Genomic DNA, 18,551 nt, shown 5'->3' on the forward strand with positions numbered 1-18,551 from the left:
TGTTTACGTATTAGTTAAATACTAGCGTTCCTAATTAATCTACTTTTAAGGTTTTAACGTATATGAAAAGTAAAGGAAAATGAATATATATGAATATGTTATTAAAATACATGTTATTTTTGTTATTAATTTTTTTAATCATGTAAATATTATTTTAAACTCTTTATCAATCAATTTTTTTTCTTTAATTTTAATTGTAAAGTTGACAAAAAGATAACAAATCAACTAATTAATTTAAAAATTGTCAGAATTTTAGAGGTTAGATTTCAAACTATATAGTATGTCTTTAAAACGTTTAATTAATTAAACTTAATTCTAATCTCCACTAAGAATCACAATGACTTTGTATAACCGCAAATCACCAATGTCTATGATAACCACTAGTCCCTCCCCAATGCAAATATCGAACTAACTAAGGGGTAATCTCGTCAACAAGTCCCTATATAACAAAACATACACATCTGGCCCATAACTTAACCTATACACCTTAATTAACCAAGAAGAATTAGAAGGCAAAGCAAAAGATGATCACGGGAAACGAATTTTACACGGTGATGTGTGCCACGGCACCACTCTACTTCGCCATGTTCGTGGCTTATGGATCGGTGAAGTGGTGGAAGATCTTCACGGCGACGCAATGTTCCGGAATCAACCGTTTTGTCTCGGTTTTCGCCGTACCGATCCTCTCTTTCCACTTCATCTCACAAAACAACCCTTACAAAATGGACACTATGTTCATCCTCGCTGACACTTTGTCCAAAATCTTCGTCTTCGTTTTGCTCTCTCTATGGGCCTTTTTCTTCAAATCCGGTGGTCTTGACTGGCTTATCACTCTCTTCTCAATCGCCACTCTCCCTAACACTCTTGTCATGGGCATCCCTTTGCTTCAAGCCATGTATGGAGATTACACTCAAAACCTCATGGTCCAACTCGTTGTTCTTCAGTGCATCATTTGGTACGTTTCCAAACTTATATCATTAATTAACCTTCTGACTGGTTAGCAAAACCCGCATAATGGTAATTTTGTGATTTCACATCATTTAACTACTCATTTTGTAAACAAATCAAATGAGTTACACTAGATTGTTTCTATTAATCAAATACTTTTACTAATCCGAGCTTATAGAATAGTTTTATTTTATTTTACTAGTTGAATTATTTAACTATAACCTATGATATGTTTATATATAGGTATACCCTACTACTCTTCCTCTTCGAACTCCGGGCAGCTAGGTTGCTCATCCGAGCCGAGTTTCCGGGTGAAGCAGCCGGGTCAATCGCCAAGATCCAAGTCGACGATGACGTCATCTCCTTGGACGGCATGGATCCGCTCCGTACAGAAACAGAAACCGATGTCAACGGTCGGATCAGGCTAAGGATCCGACGGTCCATATCATTCGTACCGGATTCTGTTATGTCCTCCTCCTTATGTCTAACCCCTCGAGCCTCTAACCTTTCCAACGCCGAGATTTTCTCCGTCAACACTCCTAATAACCGTTTCTTTAGCGGCGGAGGAGGAAGCGGTACGCTTCAGTTTAATAATGGTAATAACGAGATCATGTTTTGTAACGGAGATCTAGGCGCGTTCGGGTTTACTCGACCCGGATACGGTGCAAGTCCTAGGAGGCTCTCTGGTTACGCTTCCTCGGATGCTTACTCGTTGCAGCCAACGCCACGTGCCTCCAACTTTAACGAGCTTGACGTTAACGGAAACGGTACGCCGGTTTGGATGAAATCTCCCGTCGCCGGGAGAATATACCGGCAATCTTCGCCGAAGATGATGTGGGAGTCTGGTCAGAGACATGTAGCTAAGGATCATATCAATGGTACGTTATTCTTTACAAAGATGTGTCGTTTTCGTTTTTCGTAAGCACTGACACGACGCCGTTTGGTCATTTTCGTTCAACTTTTTTGTATCATTAATTTATTTATTGGTTCTTTCCAACTATTTTGATGAATAGAAAAACATTGAGAGACTACATAAAATGCAGCTTTGTCAGATATAAACTTTGCTTTTGTCTTTTATTAAACCAAATCCCTAGGAGTAGACTAATTAGAAATTCAACCTAATTTTACATTAGAAAATGTTATTTAACAAAATCACTAAATCCCAATTAGTCATTTTTATTGATTTTATATTTTGTGTGCATTCTTTTGAATTTTGTTAGGTTTGATTTATTCATTTCGTGTTTTTTTTTAAGCTTAAGATTCTAATAAAACAACATGATGAAGCATGTAAACAAATCGGACCCATCATACCACCCCCAACCTTACTATAATCAATAAAATCACCAAAATGGTCAACATAATGTTGACTTTTTGTTTCCCATGATTTTTCCAATTTTCTCAATGCTATCATTTTCTCCCAGCACGTGTGTAATCATCAGCGAAACCGACGCATGGTTTTATAATTCTTTTCTTATAGCTTTTGTTTGTTTCATACTTTCATTACTAAATTCCGTAACCATCATTAACAAGACGACTTATAGTTAGTTGCTTTGAAAAATACTATATATTAAGTTTTGTCCTAATTAAGTAGTCTGTATTTGCTGACGTGTATACATTATATGATTAATAAATCAGTGCCAGAGAAGGAGATCAGCTTCAGAGACGCACTTAAGGCTGCACCACATACTACGGCAGCCGGTGGTACTGCTTCCATGGAAGAAGGAACCGCTGAAAAAGACACAACTCCGGCGGCTGTTATAGGCAAGCAAGAAATGCCAAGTGCCGCTGTTATGGTGCGACTCATATTAACAGTCGTGGGACGCAAGCTTTCAAGAAACCCTAACACATATTCCAGCCTCTTAGGACTAATCTGGTCACTTATATCCTTCAAGTGAGTAAACAATTACTTAAATCTTTATGTAAAAATCTTATCTATATTCATTGAATTGATTGTTTATAACCTTTATCGTATTCTCTTTAAAAATTGTGAGCAGATGGAATATAGCGATGCCAAGTCTAGTGGCATTCTCGATAAAGATCATTTCAGATGCAGGTCTAGGGATGGCTATGTTTAGTTTAGGTATAACCATGTCCTTATTAAACATTTAAATTTTATTTAAAGTATAGAAAATAATCTGCACCAAATTTTATTATTTCTTATCAAAAAAAAAAAGTATACAATACAGATATTCAACAAATTTTCAAAATTACAGGTCTGTTCATGGCGCTGCAGCCAAAGATGATCGCTTGTGGGACAAAGAAAGCGATAATAGGGATGGTGATCAGGTTCATCTCAGGTCCTCTTTTCATGGCTGCTGCTTCCCTTCTTGTCGGATTGAGAGGTTCTAGGTTACACGCTGCCATCGTACAGGTAAAGGTTTGGTTATACCCAAATATGTTTTATCATTAGAGAGTTTGCCAACTTTAAGTTAGAGATATATATAGTACCATAATATTGTTGGAAGAAAAATACATGTTGATGGAGAGAGAGTGTTTAATAACTTGGAAAAGAATTAGAATTTTCGTAAGGGTAAGGAGATGGTCACAAAAAGACAGAAGGTTATATAGCTTCCAACACTACAAATATCTAACATACTTTAATTATAAATTTAAACCTTTCTACCAATATCTAGTTTTTTATATGTTACAAAAGTATCTAGATATTTGTTAAGATTCAGATATTATTTCGAAGTAATGATATTTTAGGATGTCTCTAGAGAAACTCTAGATGAATTTGGATTAAGTTAGGGGCTTCGTCCAAAATAACTAAATGTTAACAAATACATTAGCCGTGGCTATAAATGTCTCGCTGTTTATTTTAGACTTAAATTAATGATGAGGCCGGTATATATGATTTTTTTTTTGTAGGCGGCTCTACCGCAAGGGATAGTACCGTTTGTGTTTGCGAGGGAGTACGGTTTGCATCCAGACTTGCTCAGTACATTGTGAGTTTTCTTGCTTTTTTTTATTTTTATTTTGGTTCCAGTTTTTTTACATTAACGGTCTGAATGGTATTAAACTGTGGGAATTCGATTAATGTGAAATTTAATTGTGAGTTATTGGTGATTTTGTTTTCAGGGTTATCTTTGGTATGATAGTATCTTTACCGGTAACTATTCTCTACTACGTGCTCTTGGGCCTATGATTCACACAACACATTGACACCGAAGATATGATCCATGAATAAAAAGAGAGGTGCGGAAATAGAGACAGAGTCGTGAGCTCTTGTTCTTGATCAAGAGCTTGTGAAAAGATTAACTGTTAAATTGTTGAATCAAAGTACTCGTAGATGGTTAGGAGAATATTTTCTCGTTATGTACTAGATAATTGATATTAAACATTGATCACATGGAGAGTAACGTATGTAGCGATGTAGCAGAGGCTTAAGTTAGGGAATCGATCGTGAATATTATTTCCACGTTGATTCCTGCGAACTGTATGATTTTGTGATGTATAGTGAACGCATATGATTCATATAGGATAGGAATCATCATAAAGATTCTTGTCATGGACAACACTATCACACCAAATTTTGCATATACATATATATACAACTAAAAAAGTAGGACAATGGTCTATGATTTGTGTAGTACTTATGAGTCAATATCATACATGCATGTGTATTAGAAGTCGGCCTTTACCTATTACACCGTTTAAAATCAGACAATTTTTGTTATAATACTGTCATTCTATATATAGTTCGTATGATATATTCTTTAACTCCTAGAAAAAAATTACGTATAAATCTATGATACTAAAACTAACTAAAACGCCTAAATCCCCTATATTAGTCGGGTTTGGATATAATTCAAAAGGAGAAGAAAAAAAAAGATGAGGCAAAAGTATAATTGATGACTTGAGAATGATGGCCAAGATTATAATTAAGAGCCAACGATCTTTCAGATTTGTAAAATATTATTACAAAGAAAAAAATATCCCAATACTTGATGACCAAGAATACTAGAATAGTATTAAAAGATCCCAATTAAGGTGAAACCGCCCGAAACAAATACATACGATGGGTGCAAAAGATTACTGCTTTTAGACACCACGGCGTGACCATCAAGGACTAAAAGACCAGCTTTGATTTAACTGCTACATTAAGAAAGCCACGTGGACGAATATTGGTGGCGACAAGTGGGAGAGCGTTAGAGAGAACAAAGCAAAACCAAAGACGCCCCTAGTTTCTTACACTTGTCGACAAAGAAATTTACAATTTAAATTTTAATTATAAACACTAATTAATATTCCAGTGGCGTTTCTGTAATATGTACTTTTAATCCCATTTACCATCTATATATAAATCCTTCTCTGCTTCTCTCTTCTTACATCATCACACAATTCACAAATCACACAGAACTACTTAAACAAAAAAAAAAGATCCAAGTTCTTCACTGTTGATAATGTCTACCACCGGACAGATCATTCGATGCAAAGGTTTTTTTTTTGTTCTTTTATTGTTGTTGTTAATGATATTGTTATGAACTTATGATCATGAATCCACAGATTTTTTTTTTTATGTTGAAATAACAAAAAACGGTATCGTTTTTGTTGCGAATGCGCAGCTGCTGTGGCATGGGAAGCTGGAAAGCCACTGGTGATGGAGGAAGTAGAGGTTGCTCCACCGCAGAAACACGAAGTTCGTATCAAGATTCTCTTCACTTCTCTCTGTCACACCGATGTTTACTTCTGGGAAGCTAAGGTTTTATTTTAATTAATTAATTACTTCCTAAAAAACATAATCAAGTTCTAATTTTATTTTTTTTCATCAAAAACTCGATTTTTTATTTTTAAATTCCGCAGGGACAAACACCGTTGTTTCCTCGTATCTTCGGCCATGAAGCTGGAGGGTATTAACTTAAAACCAGAGTCTTCTTTCTTCATTTTGAGGGTTTAGAGTTTTAATTTGATGTTTGGTTCTTGCTTGGTTGTGTAGGATTGTTGAGAGTGTTGGAGAAGGAGTGACTGATCTTCAACCAGGAGATCATGTTTTACCCATCTTCACCGGAGAGTGTGGAGATTGTCCTCACTGTCACTCTGAGGAGTCCAACATGTGTGATCTTCTCAGGATCAACACCGAGCGAGGAGGGATGATTCACGACGGTGAATCAAGATTCTCCATCAAGGGCAAACCGATTCATCATTTCCTCGGGACATCAACGTTTAGCGAGTATACTGTGGTTCACTCTGGTCAGGTCGCTAAGATCAATCCAGATGCTCCTCTTGACAAAGTCTGTATCGTCAGCTGTGGTTTATCCACTGGGTTAGGAGCTACTTTGAATGTGGCTAAACCCAAAAAAGGTCAAAGTGTCGCTATCTTCGGACTCGGTGCTGTTGGTTTAGCCGCTGCAGAAGGTGCTAGAATTGCTGGTGCTTCTAGGATCATTGGTGTTGATCTCAACCCCAGCAGATTCGATCAAGGTAGTATAAAAGATAAAATAGTCTTGGGACTGTGTTGTTCTTCATTCTCCAGTTTTCGCTTACATCGAGCTTGATATGTTTGTTGTTGCAGCTAAGAAATTCGGTGTGACCGAATTTGTGAACCCAAAGGACCATGACAAACCAGTTCAACAGGTGATCGCTGAAATGACCAATGGTGGGGTGGACAGGAGTGTGGAGTGTACAGGAAGCGTTCAGGCCATGATTCAAGCATTTGAATGTGTTCATGATGTAAGCTTCCCCTTCACATTGATTCGGACCAAAACCAATCATATCTTACATTTTGCATATATGAACATATACGTTTGATGTTGTTTCAGGGCTGGGGTGTTGCGGTGCTAGTTGGTGTGCCAAGCAAAGACGATGCCTTCAAGTCTCATCCGATGAATTTCTTGAATGAGAGGACTCTTAAGGGTACTTTCTTTGGGAACTACAAACCCAAAACTGACATTCCCGGGGTTGTCGAAAAGTACATGAACAAGGTAATGAGAAGACCGGATCTTCTGATGCCAACCTTTGATTATATACCAATGTTCTGATGATTGTTTTATTTATGAAATTAGGAGCTGGAGCTTGAGAAATTCATCACTCACACAGTGCCATTCTCAGAGATCAACAAGGCCTTTGATTACATGTTGAAGGGAGAGAGTATCCGTTGCATCATCACGATGGGTGCTTGAAGCCATTCTCTAGCCAATGCTGATGTCTACTTGTGTTTTAGTTTGCCTTTATGCACTTAGAGCAATAAAAGAAACACATCTCCTACTACTTTTGGTTTTCACTGTTCTCTGTCTCAATAATCATTGTCGTGTCTAATCTATTACGTATCGATGTAATAGACTTTCTATTGAGATTTTAATATAAACTAAAAGACAATTCCTTATTACTGTGTTCTCTCAACATTCAGAATGCAAACGGACTAACCGTAGAGACTCGAAAGCCGTATGGAGTCGCCATTCTCTTTGTTTCTTGCTCAAAGGCCTGCCTTTGCCTGCCTTTTCTCGGTTTACTCGAATGTTAGCTATCCCCCAAACACATCTTTTGGTTTCCACATCGAAAGAAACCAGCCTGAAAATACCATCACCTTCAGTCTCACTGTCCTCGTTAGTGTACCTCACATACATGGGCCTATCCTTATACCGATCAAGATCCTGCGGAACTCTTACCACCCTTTCGACACCAGGAGATAAACCTGTGCAAAAAAGGTTCAAAACCTTTGTTGAGTCAATGAACCAAACTCCATGAGATAAGCTGATGTGAAAAGGAAATCAAAAGGCTAACTAATCAAGTAACCTCTAGAGAGATATTGTCCGGTATAGACTTGGCGAGTTCGGCTTCAGCCAATTTTGCTCGGTAGATTGTTGAATATGCTTCGATATCTTCCATTGTTGGGGAACCAAACTTGCTAGTGAGCCGCTCGATTCTCACTTGTATGGTTGAATTAGGCAGAGTCTTGAAGGCATAAATGCCTAACTCCCCTTCAAAAGACTCGCATACGCTCTCAGCTAATGCCAATGCTTCTTTGTCCCATAACGTTCCAGCAAGTTTAATGCCTCCTCCACCACCTCCATCTCCATCCTTCAAGAGATCAAATCCTTAGATAGAGAGATGCATAAAGGATTTATCTTTTCTTAAATTCAGGCGTAAGTAGACTTACATAGAGTTCTTCTTCCTCCTCGCTCTCATCGAATTCAAAGTCATCGTCGTCTTCGTCGTATTCACCATCCGTTAGTAACTCTGTAGAACCAAGAATGTCACCAGGAAAGTGTTTGATTATAAAATGGTTGAATTCGAACACCAAAATGGGAACCAAAACGCACCGTCTTGCATCTCTTCGGGAAGAACTAGCTCATCTTCTTCTTCTTCTTCTTCTTCATCTTGAAAGAGAGATTCTTCGACTTTGTTCGGATTAGGTTCAACGATACTCGTTTTCCTCTTACTCTTCTTCGCGTGAGTCACGAAGGAAGAGTTTGGAATCCGACGAAACGGCGCCGCCGGAAATCCAAAACGAAGACTCGTCGTTGAACGGAAACGATTGACGGCGGAAAGACTACTTATGCAAAAAGCAGGCAAAACTGAAGTTCTAAGACAAGATTGATTTGGTCGGAAACAACAAATCGAATCCATCTTCTCCGGCAAGTGAAGAACTGAAGAAGAGACTGGTTTCTCGATTCGTGAGGCCATTTTTTTTCGGTTAAAAAACACCGGTTCATCACTACAATCAATTTCAGATGTTCGGTTCGGTTCGGTTCGGTAGAATAAATAGAGTTGAATTTTATGTCCAACTTGAAGGTTGGGCTTCAAAGCAAGGGGATAGACTTCGCCAACTTGGAAGAGCTGTGCCGGAAAGAACAAGCTGTGGAACAAGCTTTCAAGGTATGGAAGACTCGCAGACCTGTGATCCCAGCAACCTGCGGCAAGTAGTAGGTCGTACCTTTCAACCAGCTTCATGGAGATATTGTGTAGTCTTTCCCGAACCAGTGTCTCCCACAATGACAAGAACCAACTTTGGCCCTATAAGCACAAAACAATCACATATATAGATAACTAAACCTTAATTGTAACTGTAACCAAAAAAAAAAAAAAAAGAAGTCAAAAGTTGCAGAACCACCTGTGATCCCCACGCTTTGGACGAGAAGTTGGCAAAGATCCCATAAAACCAACACCAAGAACCAGATATTCTAAAACACCAAATAAAGGAAGTTAGACAGCTTAAGTAAGAGCCCGATTGAAGGCTAACAAGGCCATCTCCTTGACCATTGCTTGGGTGTAGTATTGGCTCGTAACCTGAGAGAGAGAGAGAGAGAGAGAGAGAGAGCAAACATTAATGAAATTTATTTCTCCAAAAACAACCCAATTGGGATGATTATTAGACTTGCGGTGGAGACGGACACAGCTTACCGAGTTCCATCCACCAAGGCACGGAATCCAGTACTGAGATGGTCGTATAATTTCTTGAATTTTTGCCACCAGTGTATCCTCCCCTTCTGCTGGGTCTTCTAACTTCTGAGACCTGCAATTTCCATATTCCGTTTGATTAGAGCGCTATGTAACAAATCCAAAGACTTGAGCAGTGGACGGCATGCCAGCATTCCAATGCTTCCTGTGATCATTGAAGCTTAACCGGATAATATATCAACAAAAATGGTCTCAAACTGCATATATATGAAACAATCACCCCATAGTAATTATTTACACAATTTTCAAAAGAATTATCAAGGCTGACTAGTTTGGCCAAAGATACCTGTTGGCGGGTCATCGCAGCATTGTCAACATACATATGTGACAGGCTGACAGCTCAACATCAGGATATTCAGAGGCTCTCTTACTCGTTTCGTCCATAAAATTGAGGCCTGCAGAGAACAAATTGCATAAGCATCAGTGTTATATGTGTTGCACATGAAACAAGAGAGAGGAAAACAAGTAAAAGAAAACGTAATTATCAACCATAGACATTAGCTTTGTCAGCAGAACACAGCTTGCCACGCCGTTTCCGAGCAGTCTCGAAGGCAACACGAGCAATTCTATCAATCTGAGTAACATAAGATATGCTTTAAAGGATTAGTCCATATGAGAGAGAGAGGAGGGTTTGCCAATAAAATAGAGGTCTGAGAACAAACCCTGAGCGAGCAAATTGGACCATAGATAGATAAGGACCCATGGCTTTGAGTTCGAAGCTCCAGGAACCCTAATTCTCCATACCTACAAGAGAAACATCATAAAACAAAAATCTCAGTCTCCATCTAAATTGTAAACAAGAAGCAAAAAACAACAACTTTAAAAAGACAAAATTCGACTCACAATGCATGTGCTTGCTTCGGTAAGAGTAACTTGATATTTCCTGCGGCTTGCTTTGTGTTGTAGCTACTGGTCTGGTTCTAATAGCTCTCTATCCTGCAATAATAAGAACAGTTAAAAAAGTAGTTGAACTTAAATAATAGTGAAGACCCCATTAGATCAAATGTATGAACTGTATGAACAAATATCAGATTCAGAATGAGAGAGATATACCTCAGCCATTTCATCTCTCTCTCTCTCTCTCTCTCTCTCTCTCTCTCTCTCTCTCTCTCTCTCTCCACAACCAACATACTAAACGGCATGGTGAAATAAAGCCTCATGAGCTCTTTCATCTGGGACTACCATATCCCATCATGTGTGAAAAATTTGCAGCAAAAGCCAAAGAATCATCTAATGGAATGATGCTACCATCCTTGTACATCCTGCAATGTTAATATATGAAACTAGAGGTCACAAAAACACAAAGCAGAGCCATGAACTACAAACCTGGCACAGCCGCACGATGAGACAACTCTTTTTGACAGCGCCTCAACTTGCTCTTTGCTCTTTCCTACATGGAAGTACACCTTTAATAAAAATCGCTTTTCAAGAAACAAAGGACAACTTTCACAGGAATAACACAACACACCAGTTTGTAAGAAATATATGTGTTTTAGTACTACATGCTGCAAGTAAGGGAAAGTAGTAGGTCGTACCTTTCAAACCAGCTCCATGGAGATATTGTGGTAATTGTGTAGTCTTACCGGAACCAGTGTCTCCCTCAATGAGAAGAACCAACTTTACCCTATAAGCACAAAGCAATCACATATAGATAATTAAATTTTAAATTGTAATAGTAACCAAAAAAAAAAAAGCAAATTCATCGATCCAATTTTTATTTGAACCAGTTTATGATTTGATACCTTTTTAAGCACGTAGGCGACGCAGAGAGGACAAATACAAGCCATCAAAACTGTCACCAACCGATAAAAGCATCCTCCTCCACAATCTAAAATTAACAGAGCCAAGTTGAGTTAAAAGTCGCATGAACATAAAAAACCTTGAATAATCAATTTAGAAACCAAACTCTAGAAGAGCAACATGAGTAAGAGAGTGATGATTGGAGCAAGGAACCCATGAGGACGCTTGAAGACAATAACATAGATTAGAATACTGATGACTGGATCATGGTTTGCTTCCAAAAGACTTGCAAAACGAAGAAAGAACCGTAAGGAACAAAACAAAACAAAACAAAAAAGAAGAAGTAAAAGACGTGTGAAGAGGAAGAAAAAAACACTTAAAGGCGTAGCACAGAGAAGAAGCGTGTCCATCAACGCCATCACTCTCATTGAAAAAAGTATCATCCAAAACCTGAAACAACATAACAACAAGTAAATAACATGAACATATATAACGCAACCGATGCAATGTAGATGTTAGGTAACCTGATCATACGCACTCCCCACAATGTTTTTTTTCTCTTCGAACCTCCCACCTGGTGCCTTATGATCTGCATCAAAGACAAACATAAATGTTTTTTTTTTCACTTTATATAGAACAGTTAAAAAAAAGAATAAGAATACCTGAAAGATGTAGCGCAAAGAAGACAAAAACGATCCATCAAAACCATCACCAACCGATCAAAGCATCTTTCCTCCACAATCTAAAATTAACAGAGCCAAGAAGAGTTAAAACTCGCATGAACATATATCATAAAAAAAGCCTAGAACGATTCAGTTTAGAAACCAAACCCTAGAAGAATAACATGAATAAGAGTGACAACGATCAGTCAAAGCCATCACCGATCAAAGCCTCCACGAATCTAAAGCAACAAAACAAAAAACGAAAGGTTAATAACATGTAACTAGAAAAAATCACCGAACCAAAGAGACAATACAGAATCAAATAGATCAAGGAACCTGTGAGAACGTGGCTGAAGACGTGGCAACATGGAGAAGAATACGCCATGATCATATCATAACTGGCTTCCAAAACACCTGCAAAAACGAAGAAAAAAACGTAAGGAACAAACAAAACAAAAAAGAAGTAAAAGACGTGTGTGAAGAGGAGGAAGAACAAAACCCTTTGAAGAAGTAGCACAGAGAAGAAGCGTGTCCATCAAAGCCATCACTCTCATCAATAAAAGCATCATCAAAAGCCTGAAACAACATAACAACAAGTAAATAGCATGAACATATATAAAGCAACCGATGCAATGTAGAAACCAAACCCTAGAAAAAAAATCAGTTAAGAGGAAGAAGACTACCTGAAGATGTAGCGCAGAGACAAAACGATCCATCAAAACCATCACCAGCCGATCAAAACATCCTCCTCCACTAAAATATAGGGTCTTAGGCTTAAAAGTTAAAACATACATGCCAACATCACTAGGAAGATCAGCGACATTACTGTTAACTGAAAAGTTCAATAACAAAAGAAACAAAGAACCAACACTAGCCAATATTAAATAAAACAACTGATATGCTAAAAGGTGTATAGATGTGAGGTAACCTGAAAGTTGAACTCAGAAATCAAACGCACTCCCACAATGTTTATTCTTTCTCTTCGAACCTCCCTCACAGTAATCCTGGTTCCTCATGATCTGCAACAAAGAGAGACAGGGATGTTTTTTCACTTATATAGAAAGAACAAAACAAAAATCGGTTAAGAGGAAGAATACTACTACCTGAAGATGTAGCCAAGAGAAGACCAAAAAGATCCATCAAATAAAACCATCAACATCAATAAGAAGAGTGTAGCTTTGAGGACTTGGTCTAAGACCTTCAAGGCAAACCAGCATAACCACGAGCAAGGATGTCAGCCTGTGGATATGCAATCAAAAAACACACACATAAAGGTACCAGCTTTATGAAGATAATGAATTCACATAGAAAAATAGTGTGACATCATAAAATAAGGCTAAATCAGACATACCTATATGTGGTGACACTACGCGAACAGGAACAACCAGCATCATTATCAATTCCACTTCGTCTCAGGTCCCTACAACAATAAAATTCCCAGTTAAGCAGATTGTTTTCAAAATTTAATATGAAGAGAAACACTGATCATTAACAAATTTCAAAGCAACACAAGGAACAAACAATAACACAAAATCATACACAAGTGAAGGATGATATGAAATAAAACCTGGAGGTGTTCTTCTTCTTCTGCTTCTTGGACGTTGGCTCATAGAATGGTGTCATTTATGGAATACGTTGTACATGCTCTCTACCTCCTTCAATGATGATCTCCTTGACCTGATTCACAAAATAATTAAACCTTTAAATTGTAACTGTAACCAAAAATAAAATAGAAAAGCAAATTCATCGATCAATCCGCAGAACCAGTTTATGTTGTTACCTTAAGCAAGCACGTTGGCGACGATAGTGTTCTGAATCACCAACGAGAGAGAGAGAGAGAGTCAAATAAATCAATCAACGCCCACCTGTTTCACAGAACAAAACTATATTCACACACTAACACTGTCAAAACCATATAGATTTATAAGACGAACACACAAAAAAAGAAAAAGATAGATACCTCTCTCTCTCTGACTTGTTTAGAAAGCAAATTCGACTCACAATTCATGGACTGGTTGAGTAGTAGATTCGAACCATCATCATGTTGCTCTCTTGTCGCCATTAGAACGATCTCTCTCTGTCATCTCTCAAATTTGTTGGGCTGGAACTCCCAAGGCCAATATTTTTCAAGAGCTGGGACAGACTCACTCTGAGCTTAAGCGCCGCACGAAGTTGCAAAGTTTCACCTTTGGGAGGACATGTTTACACTCTTTGGCCGCTCTAGCGGCAGTCCCATATCAGCTGAAAAGAGGAAGAGAAAATAGCATCAGAAAGATGAGTGTGGGTTATTCAAAGAGAATTGTCAATAGCACGAAAGTATGTCAGTGTATGTACCTGTGACCAGATGACGAGATTCCTTGAGACAGCCAAAAAGCACGGTGTAGTAGTATCTAAATCTGAAAGAAAAGGTGACTCTATTAATTATAACCAAGCTTCAGCAAAACAAGGCATGTGGTTAGTCAGGCTTAAGTGATAACGATGCAGTTTTGTACCTTTTTTTCGGTCAGACGATAATAGTTCAGCAGCACTACGCTATGAGCATCAACGTTAGGCCATGGGTGGTTCTTGACGAAACTTGCCATGGTCTGTATACCTGTAATTGGTCAAACACCATCAATCCAATAGAATCAGTTTTAGTTCTTGAAAGTATCTCCGCGATCTGCAAATAGAGAATAAGAAGAAGAACCATCAGATGCTAATTTTTAATTCTAATAGAAAGAGCCAAAGAGAAAACCCCTTAAGAAAAACCCTAGAATTGTTATACCTTTACTTGCTCGATCAAATCAGATAAGAGCTGGAGAAGAAGAAGAAGTTTGGGTCATCATCAACCCTAAGGCTAAGCAAAGCAGAAGTTTGTTTACCTCTGTGCTTGCTTCGGTAGGATTAACTTGTTATCTCCTGAGGCTTAATTTGTGTTGTAGCTACTGTTTCTAACACGGCACTTTATCCTGCAATAACAAGAATGGTTAAAAGAAGTAGTTGAACTTAAACAATAGTGATGGATGATTTGAAACAAAACCTTGAGGGTTCTTCTTCTTCTTCTTGGACGTTTGCTCATGGTCCCATTCATGGAAGTTGAACATGGTCTCTAGTCTTGAATGATGATCTTCCTGCAGTCAGTGAGACAATCAACACATGAAAATAAAAATGGTTAAAAAAATTTTAGTCAATAGTGACGGATGATTTGAAACAAAACCTTGAGGGGTTCTTCTTCTTCTTCTTCTTCTTCTTAGACGTTGCTCATGGTCCCATTCATGGATTGGTAGAGCTAGCTAGCAGCTATGTTTGTGACACTCGTTTCCCTACAATTAGTGAGACAATCAATCAACACATCAAATTAAAAAAAGAAACCATCTAGAATCAGTCAAATAAGTAATAAGATGAGAGTAGTTAAAGAGAAATACGCCATGGAAACAACAAGGTCCTCCCATCCTCATTTGCACCATATCTGAATTCATCAAGAAGAAAAAAGATAGAATTCAGTTGCATAACCTGAATTAAGCTCAATCAAACGTCAAAGGAAAAGTTGCGCAACCTGTGATTCCCACGCTTTGGACGAGAAGTTGCCAAAGATGCCGTAAAACCCCACACTAAGAACCGGATATCCTGAAACACCAGATAAAAAAGAAGTTAGACCAATCGAACACGAAACAACAACGATGGTGGTGAAGTGAGGAATGAAACCAAATTATCTGCGAAGATGTAAAAAGGCAAACCTCTGGTTAAGAGCCCGATTGAAGGATAACAAGGCCATCTCCTTGGCCATTGCTTGACTGCAGCGTTGCTCGGAACCTATGAGAGAGAGTGCAAACAAAATCATCAGGTGATAGATAGTCAATGGAGAAGAGAAGAGGATTTGCCAATAAAATAGAGGTCTGAGAACAAACCCTGATCAGTGATGGAATGACTACAAGAGTGTCAATAAGAAGAGAGTGTACCTTTGGGAAGACTTGGTCTAAGACCTTCAAGGCAAACCAGCAAAACCACGAACAAGGATGTCAGCCTGTGGATATGCAATCAAAGCGCACACATAAAGGTACCACGAATTCACATAAAAAAATAGTGTGACATCATAAAATAAGGCTAACTCAGACATACCTATAGGAATGTGGTGACACTAGGAGAACAGGAACAGCCAGCACCATTATCAATTCCACTTCGTCTCAGGTCCCTACAACAATAAAATTCCAAGTTAAGCAGATTGCAAATTGTTTTCAAATTCAATATGGAGAGAAACACTGAACATAAAGATATCTAAAATCAACGCAAGGAACAAATAATAAGACAAAAAAATCAGACATAAGTGAAGGATGATATGAAAACAAAACCTGGAGGTGTTCTTCTTCTTCATCATCGTGTTGGACGTTGGCTCATGGAATGGTGTCATTCAATGGAATTAGTTGTACATGGTCTCTACCTTCCTTGAATGATGATGATCTCCTTGATCTGATTCACAAAATAATTAAACCTTAAAATTGTAATAGTAACTAAAAAAAGAAAACCAACAACAACTAAAGTACTTAAAAAAGCAAATTCATCAATAAAATCAGTAGAACCAGTTTATGTTGTTACCTTAAGCAAGCACGTAGGCGACGATTGTGTCCTGATTTCTGAATCATCAAAGAGAGAGAGAGAGAGAGAGTCAAATAAATCAATCAACGCCCAATGAGTTTTGTTTCACAGAACCAAAACTATAATTAAAGCGAAAGATAGAGATTTAGAAGAAGAAGGACCAAGGAGAGGTACCTCTTATCAATACTGAAAGCTCAGATCAGTCCTCACTCGTCACTCCTCACTCCTGAGTCCTCCGTAGTCCGTTTTGGGAACAATGTCCAAGGAAATTGAAGGAGACGACGCTGCAAAACGACAACGTCTCATCAACTAATGGACCCTAAAAGAAGAAATAAAGAATTATGGTGGGCCAATTAACACTCACCAGAGCCCAATTCCCAGAATTCTTAAACGGTTTAAAATAAGCGATGGAGAAGAAGCGTTTCCATCAAAGCCAATCTCTGAGATGATCCATAAAAACATAATCGGATCCAAAACCCTGAAATAAGTACAAAACGACAATGAAAAAATCACATCCCCTAATATATATAGCGCAAGCAACCGATGGCAATGTTTAAAAACCAAACCCTAGAAAAACATTAGTATAGATGTGAAGTAACCAGACAACTCGAAGTTATATACTCTCAAACCATCCTTACCTCCAACAAGGTCCGTAACCTCCACGATCAAACACAAGCAAAGAAAAACATTAGCTGAGCTGTGTGAACAGCAAGAATATAACAAAGGGAAAGAGGAGACTGTCAAAGAGCCAACAGGGAGCAACGACAGATCAAAGGCATCCTTCAAGTTCAAGATAAACTGAGACATAAAACAGAACAAAGGTTAACTTGTGGTTGTAATGAAGACGGATGATAATTAAAATATGTTGCACAGAAGAAACCTTAAAGAGATGACAGACCAAAGGCTTAGATTTACCATATCAGTCCTCCCAGTGCCTTCACGATCTGCATCAAAGAGAAATACATTCTCGTTAAAAAGACATATTGAATACCAAAAGATAGTAAAAAAAGGACAAAGTTTAAGAATAATTAAACCGTGTAGCCGTGTAAGAAAGAATCTGTGGATCATCGATCTCTTATCTGAATGTTGGTTCTCTGCTTAGGAATCCTGGTTCCTCGTGCTCTGCATCAAAGAGAGACATTAGCTGATCTAAAAACACTTAAATAAAATAAAAGGGAAAAGGAGACCGTCAAAGAGGTAACAGGATCCGACACGACGACGACAGATCAAAGGCATCCTTCAAGTTCACGATAAACTGAGACATAAAACAGAACAATGGTGGAGTTATGGTTGTAATAAACAAGTTAATGAAAAGATGAAAAAGACTACCTGAAGATGTAGCGCAGAGAAAGCAAAAACGATCCATCAAAACGATCACCAACCGATCAAAGCATCCTCCTTCCTCCACAATCTAAAATATTAACAGACCCAAGAAGAAGAGCATTGAACGATTCAATTTAGAAAATTAACAAACCCTAGAAGAATATCATGAATTAGAGTGACAACGATCAGTCAAAGCCATCACCGATATCAAAGCCTCCACAAACCTAAACCAACAAAACAAAAAACGAAAAGTTAATAACATGTAATTAGAAAAAAACCACCGAACCAAAGAGACAATACAGAATCAAATAGAGATGGGTTTAGATCAAGGAACCTGCGAGAACGCCATGATCATATCATACCTGACTAAACACCTGCAAAAACCATAAGGAACATGAACAAAAAGAATAAGTAAAAGGCGTGTGTGAAGAGGAAAAAGAAAACCCTTTGAAGAAGTACCACAGAGAGGAAGCGTGTCCATCAAAGCCATGATCACTCTCATCATCCAAAACCTGAAACAACATAACAGCATGTAAATAGCATGAACATATATAAAGCAAACCTATGCAATTTAGAAACCAAACCCTAGAAAATCCAATGATCGATCGGTTCAAAAAAAAAAAACAGAGACTGAGTTTTAGAAGAAGAAGAAGAACAAAACCCCCTGAAGACGTCGTTAGCACGGAGAAGAAGCGTTTCCCTTCAATCACGCATCATCCAAAACCTGAAATAAGTACGTAACGACAAGTAATTCAATCACATGAACATATATAAAGCAAAGCAACCGATGCGCAATATTTAAAAAACCAAACCCTAGAAAAAGCGAGTGAAATCTGCTATTAAAAAAAAGAAATCTGCTAGAAACCACCAAACCCTAGAAAAAGACAAAGGTGAAAATCCAATAGAAAG

General features: G+C 38.1%; 3 protein-coding genes across 52 annotated transcripts; 2 read left to right on the forward strand and 1 right to left on the reverse strand.

The window, feature by feature from the left end:
- Positions 1 to 465: 465 nt before the first annotated feature.
- On the forward strand, positions 466 to 4,382 carry LOC104704928 (auxin efflux carrier component 6). The gene is made up of 7 exons (XM_010420933.3): positions 466 to 955; positions 1,192 to 1,826; positions 2,584 to 2,839; positions 2,943 to 3,028; positions 3,162 to 3,319; positions 3,817 to 3,893; positions 4,027 to 4,382. Exons 1-7 carry the CDS (start codon positions 525 to 527, stop codon positions 4,091 to 4,093), a joined length of 1,710 nt encoding a protein of 569 aa, XP_010419235.3. The 5' UTR covers positions 466 to 524; the 3' UTR covers positions 4,094 to 4,382.
- Positions 4,383 to 5,050: 668 nt separating this feature from the next.
- LOC104702484 (alcohol dehydrogenase class-P) lies at positions 5,051 to 7,273 on the forward strand. Its single transcript, XM_010418337.3, has 7 exons — positions 5,051 to 5,385; positions 5,514 to 5,650; positions 5,752 to 5,798; positions 5,885 to 6,369; positions 6,461 to 6,618; positions 6,708 to 6,869; positions 6,951 to 7,273. Exons 1-7 carry the CDS (start codon positions 5,352 to 5,354, stop codon positions 7,065 to 7,067), a joined length of 1,140 nt encoding a protein of 379 aa, XP_010416639.1. The 5' UTR covers positions 5,051 to 5,351; the 3' UTR covers positions 7,068 to 7,273.
- On the reverse strand, positions 7,133 to 17,148 carry LOC104702486 (uncharacterized). 50 transcript variants are annotated; one of them, XM_087459409.1, is made up of 42 exons: positions 16,958 to 17,148; positions 16,684 to 16,797; positions 16,494 to 16,603; positions 16,320 to 16,357; positions 16,076 to 16,193; positions 15,846 to 15,918; positions 15,686 to 15,750; positions 15,464 to 15,539; positions 15,283 to 15,353; positions 15,152 to 15,195; positions 14,944 to 15,049; positions 14,767 to 14,857; positions 14,609 to 14,695; positions 14,512 to 14,541; positions 14,240 to 14,406; positions 14,089 to 14,143; positions 13,708 to 13,988; positions 13,528 to 13,612; positions 13,315 to 13,424; positions 13,099 to 13,167; positions 12,851 to 12,986; positions 12,431 to 12,766; positions 12,247 to 12,323; positions 12,084 to 12,161; positions 11,916 to 11,986; positions 11,748 to 11,827; positions 11,610 to 11,674; positions 11,462 to 11,535; positions 11,088 to 11,370; positions 10,881 to 10,969; positions 10,672 to 10,735; positions 10,399 to 10,607; positions 10,189 to 10,281; positions 10,008 to 10,081; positions 9,835 to 9,919; positions 9,632 to 9,740; positions 9,289 to 9,400; positions 8,999 to 9,174; positions 8,208 to 8,901; positions 8,045 to 8,124; positions 7,681 to 7,965; positions 7,133 to 7,579 (listed from the first exon to the last, which is right to left on the reverse strand). In XM_087459409.1, the coding sequence occupies exons 36-42, from the start codon at positions 9,665 to 9,667 to the stop codon at positions 7,550 to 7,552; spliced, it is 1,413 nt and encodes a 470-aa protein (XP_087315535.1). In that variant the 5' UTR covers positions 9,668 to 9,740; positions 9,835 to 9,919; positions 10,008 to 10,081; positions 10,189 to 10,281; positions 10,399 to 10,607; positions 10,672 to 10,735; positions 10,881 to 10,969; positions 11,088 to 11,370; positions 11,462 to 11,535; positions 11,610 to 11,674; positions 11,748 to 11,827; positions 11,916 to 11,986; positions 12,084 to 12,161; positions 12,247 to 12,323; positions 12,431 to 12,766; positions 12,851 to 12,986; positions 13,099 to 13,167; positions 13,315 to 13,424; positions 13,528 to 13,612; positions 13,708 to 13,988; positions 14,089 to 14,143; positions 14,240 to 14,406; positions 14,512 to 14,541; positions 14,609 to 14,695; positions 14,767 to 14,857; positions 14,944 to 15,049; positions 15,152 to 15,195; positions 15,283 to 15,353; positions 15,464 to 15,539; positions 15,686 to 15,750; positions 15,846 to 15,918; positions 16,076 to 16,193; positions 16,320 to 16,357; positions 16,494 to 16,603; positions 16,684 to 16,797; positions 16,958 to 17,148; the 3' UTR covers positions 7,133 to 7,549. The 50 variants fall into 50 exon arrangements, with proteins under 50 accessions (XP_087315535.1, XP_087315555.1, XP_087315554.1 ...); XM_087459429.1 differs by lacking the exons at positions 16,684 to 16,797; positions 16,958 to 17,148 and having other exon boundaries at positions 9,289 to 9,490; positions 10,008 to 10,089; positions 11,088 to 11,173; ... (4 more) ...; positions 15,686 to 15,709; positions 16,494 to 16,623; XM_087459428.1 differs by lacking the exons at positions 16,684 to 16,797; positions 16,958 to 17,148 and having other exon boundaries at positions 9,289 to 9,490; positions 10,008 to 10,089; positions 11,088 to 11,173; ... (4 more) ...; positions 14,240 to 14,340; positions 16,494 to 16,623.
- Between the last annotated feature and the right edge of the window lie 1,403 nt (positions 17,149 to 18,551).

The sequence above is a fragment of the Camelina sativa genome, chromosome 7 (assembly GCF_030686135.1).
Source record: "Camelina sativa cultivar CO46 ecotype springtype chromosome 7, ASM3068613v1".
Classification (NCBI taxonomy): Eukaryota; Viridiplantae; Streptophyta; class Magnoliopsida; order Brassicales; family Brassicaceae; genus Camelina; species Camelina sativa.

What these genes read in the sequence shown, in the direction of transcription:
- LOC104704928 (XM_010420933.3), top strand. Translation starts at nt 525, where the DNA reads ATGATCACGGGAAACGAATTTTACACGGTGATGTGTGCCACGGCACCA. An exon ending in GATGGCTATGTTTAGTTTAG is followed by an intron (nt 3,029 to 3,161) that starts GTATAACCATGT and finishes TCAAAATTACAG; the next exon opens with GTCTGTTCATGGCGCTGCAG. An exon ending in CCAGACTTGCTCAGTACATT is followed by an intron (nt 3,894 to 4,026) that starts GTGAGTTTTCTT and finishes TTTTGTTTTCAG; the next exon opens with GGTTATCTTTGGTATGATAG.
- LOC104702484 (XM_010418337.3), top strand. Translation starts at nt 5,352, where the DNA reads ATGTCTACCACCGGACAGATCATTCGATGCAAAG. An exon ending in ACAGATCATTCGATGCAAAG is followed by an intron (nt 5,386 to 5,513) that starts GTTTTTTTTTTG and finishes GCGAATGCGCAG; the next exon opens with CTGCTGTGGCATGGGAAGCT. An exon ending in CCCCAGCAGATTCGATCAAG is followed by an intron (nt 6,370 to 6,460) that starts GTAGTATAAAAG and finishes TTGTTGTTGCAG; the next exon opens with CTAAGAAATTCGGTGTGACC.
- LOC104702486 (XM_087459430.1), bottom strand. Translation starts at nt 9,667, where the DNA reads ATGTATGTTGACAATGCTGCGATGACCCGCCAACAG. An exon ending in CCAAAGCGTGGGGATCACAG is followed by an intron (nt 8,902 to 8,998) that starts GTGGTTCTGCAA and finishes TTGTGCTTATAG; the next exon opens with GGCCAAAGTTGGTTCTTGTC. An exon ending in AATATCTCTCTAGAGGTTAC is followed by an intron (nt 7,576 to 7,675) that starts TTGATTAGTTAG and finishes TTGCACAGGTTT; the next exon opens with ATCTCCTGGTGTCGAAAGGG.